The 8,218-nt window shown below is 39.2% G+C and overlaps 1 protein-coding gene across 1 annotated transcript in view; it reads right to left on the minus strand.

Moving 5' to 3' along the window:
* Positions 1–7,494, minus strand: part of gabrb4 (gamma-aminobutyric acid type A receptor subunit beta4) — a 51,449-nt gene extending 43,955 nt beyond the window's left edge. Inside the window, exon 1 of the mRNA XM_078265881.1 lies at positions 7,422–7,494. Coding sequence (XP_078122007.1) covers positions 7,422–7,494 — 73 coding nt within the window. The remainder of the gene's footprint in view (positions 1–7,421) is intronic.
* Between the last annotated feature and the right edge of the window lie 724 nt (positions 7,495–8,218).

Genomic DNA, 8,218 nt, shown 5'->3' on the forward strand with positions numbered 1-8,218 from the left:
GAAGAAATTGAAATGAAATGTTACAGGTTAAAGGAAAGGGGAAAAGCCAAAAAGTATAATATGAACACTTTAAGGCTTAAAGATATGCATAAATAACTGCGTGGCCGCTTTGCGTGACATGTGGGTGCTGTCCTTCAGCAACCAGGCTTCATTTGGTCCTGCCTCAGCTACATCCACACTCCACCTCTTTGCCCATTTTTGGATTAGCCGGGAGCAGGCAGAGTCGGGCACTGCCAAGATGGCGACGGAGCTGCCCATGCAGTGAGCTTCCCAATGGCTCTTTAGAAACCAATGGCTGTCGTCACAGAGACTACGGCCATGTTTTATACAGTCTATGGGCATGATTCAAATGCTCTGCATACATGCCAAAGCAGAATGCCTTGCATTTCTTCACCACAATCTAAAATAAACAGCCATAAAACATTCATTTTGTTGCTGTTGTTACTTATAAAAATTATTTAAATTAGCATCTACTACGAGGTAACACCATATTTGTAAATGTATTGAGAGACTGGTTAATAATTAAATGGGCCTCTTATGAAACTAATTTAGCTAGGTCATGTATTTCATTACTCTACTTAATAAATGTATTCAGATACATTTAATGGGTCATCACTTTTATGAAAACCACTTCATCATAGAGCAGAACTTCCCGTTGTGTCAACAGGTACTGTATGCCTGTACTGTACGTGTTGAGGCCATGTGTCAGAGAAACCATCCCAAGAGTTGTTTATATCATTGTGGGCTGTGTTGTTCAGGAGAGGCAATATTTGCAGTCGTGGTTTTATTGTAGTGGCAGGTAAGTCGACGGAGAAATAATCATTTGATGCAGAGACATGCAAGGTCTCAAGCACTCTCGAATGCCTATGTGTTTGTGTGTGCATGCATGCAAGGCAGTGTGAATTAAAAAATGATTTAAAAAGTGAGATATGGTTGCAGTGACATTTTTGTATAGATACACGATTAATGATTATCTAAATTGCAATTCATTTGTGATTTACTGCGATTATTATGATTAATCACATATTTGTTCACATACATTGTTACAAAATACAGTAGATATTGCCAGAAAGCCAGGCTAATGTGACACTCAACTGAAGCATAAATAGTTCTGGTTCTAATAATTCTCTGCTTCTTTCTAAATGCGCAGCAAAAAGCTCAATTTAAATGCATATATATGTAAATCATGAAACACATTGATGATAACATTGCTTATCAAAAAATGCTAAATTAAAGGATACTGTTATTTTATCTTTTTACTGTTATCAACAATTCACACATTATAATCAATTTATCTTACTAACAAATATCTTCTATGTAGTCAAGGCAATAGCTTTGACTAAAGCTTATGCATTTTGTTAGAACAGAGAATATAATTTCTTAGTAATCCACATTACATGTAAAAGAGCAAAGTTGTTGCATTTGGCTGAAAGTCATTACAATCAAAATGGCAGGTGTTCTTTTCTCTTAGGTGGGTAAACTGGAGAAGCAAAACAAACTGTATATATGGGAAAGTGTCCCTGAGCATGCTCAGTGACATCTGCCTGACACTGAGCTGTTGAAAAAGCAGTCGCAAAGCTGTTTCAGAATAAACTACACATGAGACTGACTAGCAGCCATAAAACGAGAAATACCTTAACAAGACATGTTTAACTTAACAACAGGATGTTTACAATTACAAGTGACATCTGCCCAAGAACCGCAGTGTCACAGGAGACCTTCCAAGTGCAGGAGGTTCAAGGCAACCAGGGGTTCACGGTATAAAAGGTCCTGTTCATCATTGAGTACGTTTACATGCACACCAATGTTCCACTATTATTCCGAATATGACAATATTCCGAATTTGATACAGGTCATGTAAACAGCATATTCCGGTCGGATATTCCGAATAAGGCCTTTTTCCGAATATAGCATTTTCCGATTAAGACGTGGCATATTCCGGTATTATTCGGGTTTTAGAAGCATTCTTTGGACATGTATACAACGCATTCGGAATATGCGTCTCAATCTGGGTTTTTACCGCAGTTTACGGCCTCTTGCCTGTTTACGGCTTATAGTCAGCTCTGTGCGTTGCTATGGTTGCTGTACACAAACTGACCAGCCAACAGTTTGCAAGGCTGCAGACGCAATAAGAAGGAGAAACACAGCTACTTTTAAACATTATCAAAGACTTGGATATCAACAGGTTTTTGGATATGCACATACATCGCTACACCGAATTTTTCAAGAAGCTGGTTGAAGGAATGAAAGAGGGAGGCTGTGGTCGCACGCTCCAACAAGTCCGCCACCACTGGTAAACTTTGAAAAAATCATATTTTGCACGGCTACATGTAAACAGGAATTTTAGTTGAATATTTACTTTCACTAGCCAACAGCTTAGTTGGAATATTGTCTTTTTCGGAATAAGGGCAAAAACCGGAATATTATGTGCATGTAAACGTAGTCAATTTGAGAAGGTTCTACCCTTTAAGTCAGAACTTTATGCAAGTATCTGGTCTCCAGGCAACAATACTGATGGTACCAGGTGCACTGGTGCCGACAGTATTGTGGGACTTGTTCTGCCACTAGAAAGTCACAAGGGAAGATGGTCTGAGTGCAATTGAATGACACACCAGTCTGCCATCTTGACAATAAATGAGACAAGGCCCCTCTGGGTTTAGATAACTCCAAGCAACTCGCAGATCATTGTCATCTGTTATTTCAGACAGTGGTCCCTCGTAATCTTCTAAAGCCCTCCTTCACTGTCTGAACTGCTTGCTCTGCTTAACCATAATAGGAAGGGGAAAAAAAATAGCTATACTCACATAACAAATACCATGCTGTTTCATGAACCCACTATAAAGGTCATAGGTGACTATTGTCCCATTGTCTGTCACTGCAGTATCGAGCAGGCCATTGCCTGCAAACAACTTGTTGTGATGGGGCCATCAATCTACTTTGAGTAAGCATCCACAATTCCAGAGACAGATGAGGAATGGACTGGCTAAGGTATGTATGGAGGTGATTGAACCATTCTTTGATTGGCTTTGTTCTCTACCTTCTTGTCTATATTGGGCCACCAGACATACAATTGGGCACATCTTGCCAACCAAGAGGCACCCAAATGATCCTCATGTATCTCCTCCATGATCTGTGATCAGTCACAGGGAGGTATAACCATTCTGGTACCCCAAAGGATGTATCTGTCTTCCAGACACTATTTGCAAAGGCCACACAGGACAGGATAATGTCTTCCTCTATCTAATGTCTAAAGTGTACTGTAAAATGGTGGGACTGTATGCCACAAACACTAGTCTAAGGGTCCAAGGGCGGCTAACTATGTAGGGCCTACAGTCTGATTACCTCAGCAGGTGATTTTACAGATGAGTTATTTCCCTCTACTAGACTACTAACAAGTGAGAGAATTATTTGGTTGGCCAGAAAACCTGTATTGGCTCTCCATGGCACATTGTTGGCAACTTCTGTACTAGTAGGCAGTTGTACCTGAACAAATCCTTATGCCTTTTAATATTGGGCTCATGTCCAGTTTTTTCCTTCAGGACTGAAATGATGGGGGCCACCCACTTGGAAAGATGCACTGGCCAGATGATCCCCAGTCTGTGCAAATACTCCAACACTTTCTATACTTTACCCGTCATGGCATTAAGCACAAGCTGGGCTTGTAAAAGTATGGGGTGTCCTCTTTATGGATGTGTTCCCTCACATTAAAACCCTTGAGGTGCCGAGCTCCTTCTTAAAAAGTTGTACTTGATTTTTTGCCAATTCAGTTAGATATCTCTGAGCCAATCATGGCTCAAATCAGTCTCAAATGTAATGACCATAAACATTTAAACTGCTCGGTGTCCCCTCTGAATATTTCTAGCAGTAATGCTTGCAGTAATCTGTAGGTCCCTGGTAAATATCAAGTGCTTTCTTGAAAGTCAGGGAAGGTAACTCTGCCACCATAAGGCACTGTACTGTATGCCATCACCATTAACCCTTCAGAGTAGAGCTGTCTTAGAGCATATCATCAAACACAACGCAAAAGTCACACTGCTCCAACAACTGGTGCAACTCTGCCACAATATACACGTCAAACTGGCCTTACTTACTGGAATGGCTTTGAAATTTGAAATTGGACCACAAGGCTTCGGATCACAGTGGTTGAAAGACCAATTCCTCATATGGAAAATCGCACACAGTAGTAGTAGAATAGAGCAATTTTTAACCTCATCCATAATCCCATTAACAATGTCCCAGTGTTCCAATCTCTCCCTATACTGACGACACAAACTCACACAAACAGGACCACATTATCCTAACACATCCTCACACATTTTCTTGAATCATCTGTCTAACAAGGAATCTATTTCTCAAAAAAGCATTTGCCGATTTACTATCTAGTTAAAGCTAGCGTACAAGAGACATTGGTGTGTGAGAAAGTGTAACTACAGAAGGAGAAACTGGAACTAAAATGTGTTTAATCCTTATTTCATTAAGGTTGCATATTAAATAGAAGATTAAAAAACGGCACTGAGGTAGCGTAGACACTCGTCGAGGCACTGCTTAAAGGCCACTGGCTGAAGTGACATAACCAACAACTCAATTTTGTCTGCAAATGGATTTCCAGCCTAAACAGTGATACAACATACATTCCAAAAGTAAACTTGAAGACTTTATATTGATGACAAAAGGGCAAATTGTTAGGACGTCACATGCAAGGGCTATAATCCAAACAAGTAGATAATGAAAGAGAAGAGATACATACACCATTTTTCTGCAAATTAAATAATGATAACTATAATTACAAGAAAAAATACAATTCACATCCCCTGCAAGATCCTGAATGCTGGGATTTGGGTCTGTGTAGCATTTCTTTAAACCAGTTTGGCTCACAGATCAATGGGGAGTTGAGGACAGAGTCTGGAAAGAGTGACTGCAGAGTGGGCTTTTCATCTGGATATACTGGTGCTAAGGCCACAACACATCAGTATCCTATGGTATTTCTCTTGGCAACCTCTTTCTGACCATTCACACCATAGTGTTTTTCCTTTAATGTGCACCTTTGAGTTTTTATTTCAAAAATGGGTGTTGGCCAGGCTGTTTAAAACCCTCTTTGTTGAATCTGGAGAGCTGAAGGTCGTCAGCAGTTGTGTCACGACAAAAGTAGCTGACTGATGTTGGAAATATGATGGACTACAGCTCCCTAGCCCGAGGGTAAAGCACAGCTACTCTCTGCCTGGGATACTCTTTAAAACTTGCTCTACCCACTCTAGTGCATTTACAGGCTGCTAGACAATAGTGTGCTATAGCCAATAAATATTTAAGCAACCAACACCGAAGTAGATATGTTTGCTGTAATCATATTCAAGTCAAAGAAGCTGTAAAACCAGCCAATAATGAAGTATAAGACATTAGAAAGAAATTATTTTATCTAGAACCAGAAATCTAAACAATTTGTCTTCCATTGTTGCTTAGAATTTACAGTTATGTAAGTAAAATAAAGTGCCACTGATAATAATCCATTAGTTAGACTATTTAAAGCAAATGGTGAAATGATACAGATAACCAACTGTGCCAATAGTTTGTATACACAGCAAAGTAGTATACACAGAAATATACAGTAAACATGTCTCTTTTATCCATTCTTATTCTTATAATTAAAACAAAGTTTTACAATTATTTGTGGACAAGATGTGTGTTCCAAATTGTCACAGTGCGTTTTAAATTTTGCATGATTTTAAGTTTTGCCGGCTGTTTTTAGTCAAATATGTGCCAAGAAATGTTATTAGTCAATGTTGTGCCTTTAGTGGGGCAGAGTAAGGTGTGGACATGTTATAAAGGCAAGGTGATAATTCCTTGACTGAAATTAGCTGGGAATTGAAATATTTTAAAAGTTCATAACTACTGTCTGAAACAGTTGTGAATTGGATATTTCTTTGCTGCTTGCTCTCATTTCCTTCCAATGAATCTTTGAAACTCTGGAATGGCAGCACTCCAAAACACAGAATGAAGACGTAAACTCAACTATGACATATTTTCACAATGGCTAACATCCGGCTAACGCATTTTGGCACATTAGCTTTCATCAGAGCATCTGTTTTTGGCAGAGCACCCAACCTGAAGAAGGTTATATGAGGAGGCGCACCTGCTATATGTTTTTCACCGCTTGCTCTCATTCTCATCAAGTGTGATGTTGTCGCATGACTGACAAGCTGCTGCCTGCAGCCTATTTATAAAAATAAAAAAATCCATCATTTGTCTATTATTTCTGACTATGATTTTAATTCATTATGGCTAAACAAGGGATGACCATGAATTTTGCAAGCGTTGGGGTTTTCTGCATGTTGATATGTTTCCATATACGGTAGATTTTTGGCCATGAAACACTGGAGCTGGAGCTAATTTAAGTGGCGGCAGACACACTATTGTGTTACTTGCTCTCATTAAATTAACATCACACTCCGTTAACATGCACTGGAAGTAAGATGCCTCTTTTGTTCTTTGTTTTTGGAAGTGGCCATTAGCTTTTCTGAATACAAAGTGTTTTTTTAATACATGTCTACAGCAGGAACAATAAAGTGTTGAAATAAATAGGTTTAATCATATACTGCATTCAATTAGTACCATCAATGTGGCTGTCAGTCAGCGTTGAATTATGACGTCTTCAGTGAGTGGCCTTGTACAGTCCAGGCCCCAGATGCTAATGTTAGAATGATGAAACAGGAAACATCCTCTTTAAATCTATCCTGTACATTATAGGTACAGGTGCCATACTTCATTTAGCAAAAATGGGGTTTCTCCCAAATTTCTCCAAACCTTTAATTTTACATTAAAGTACCATGACCATTAGCTGTTGGCAATAGGCTAGTTTGCTGTTCAAAAATCCAACTATTTTTGTATCGCTAAACATCTATTGTGGTTAAATTGTTTCAGTAAAACAATCAACCCAAATGACATACACTAATGACTTGCCCCCCGCGCCTGCTATTTTCAGCAATTATCAAAATAACCATTATTCTAAAGAGCGGATGTTGCACAATTTCCAATAGAAGTTAATGGGGCAAAAGTGTTTTCCCTGATCTGCTAATCAAATGCTCAAAAACACTGCTACGTAATACAAAGACACCATAAAACAACTCCAATCTTAAAAGCATTTACAAAATCAATACATTCACTATCCCTGGTGTTAAAAAACAGTGTTTGACTGCTCTTCTCTGTGTGTGCCCTACTTCTCGAGGAGCAGCCATCTTCGATACGTGAATAGATGCATAGTAATGACATGGTAGCAGTCACATCAAAGCCATTGCCTATATTTTGCCACAGGCCCACACTTCGACAGATTTCAGAGGATTGATTTGTAAATACTGTGCACACACCTTCACTTGTACATACCCTCGACAACAGAGACCCCCCAAAACACATGCAGCTGCAACACGTACCTCCAAAATCAGGCCTTAAACGGATGTCATATCCCTTCAGCAACTTGTCCACGGTGGTCTTGGCCACAGACATTCCGGTGCTTCCAGTGGAAGAGCTGAGGGCAGAAACCACAGAGCCATTTTAAGTGGTGGAGGAAAAGCAGCAAAAACAGATACTTTTGTCATAAACATTTTGTTTCTCTACAGCACACCTACTGTACGATAAATGATGACTGCACGTACTCTCTGTTCTCAACATTAATGACATGAACTTTGAAGAGGAAGCCCTTATGACTATGTGGTGAGTCTTTGACAAAGGGAAAGAGGACTTAGGATGCATTAAACAACACCCAACACATACATTCATTCATGCATCGGATTTCTTCTAACTGAAGTATTAATTTGACATAATTGATCTATTTCATCCTCAATTTTAGTCAACTTCGGTTTTAATTTTGCATCCTTGGCTATCACTGCCAAACAATAATGAATAAACATTCACACAGCAAAAGATCTTAGGTAGTAGATATATTTTTTTTGTATGTTGCAGTCAGTTGTCAGACAAATGTATAAAAAGCATGCTGACTGGTGTGTTGTCATGGGGAAGGTTGAGAAATGTGCCTTGTGTATGCATTTCCCCCCTTGTAACCCCCTACCTACAGTATATTCATCTAATCAGTTGAGGGGCTGTGATGATGATACACATGTCAAGCATTTCATTGATGTCAATCTTTTCAAAAGAAGTGACATTAAAAGTAAGAATGTCACAGTTTGTTTCGCTCTCAGGAGCACACTCGTATTCATTGGCATGTATTTAA

Source organism: Sander vitreus, chromosome 13 (assembly GCF_031162955.1).
Source record: "Sander vitreus isolate 19-12246 chromosome 13, sanVit1, whole genome shotgun sequence".
Classification (NCBI taxonomy): Eukaryota; Metazoa; Chordata; class Actinopteri; order Perciformes; family Percidae; genus Sander; species Sander vitreus.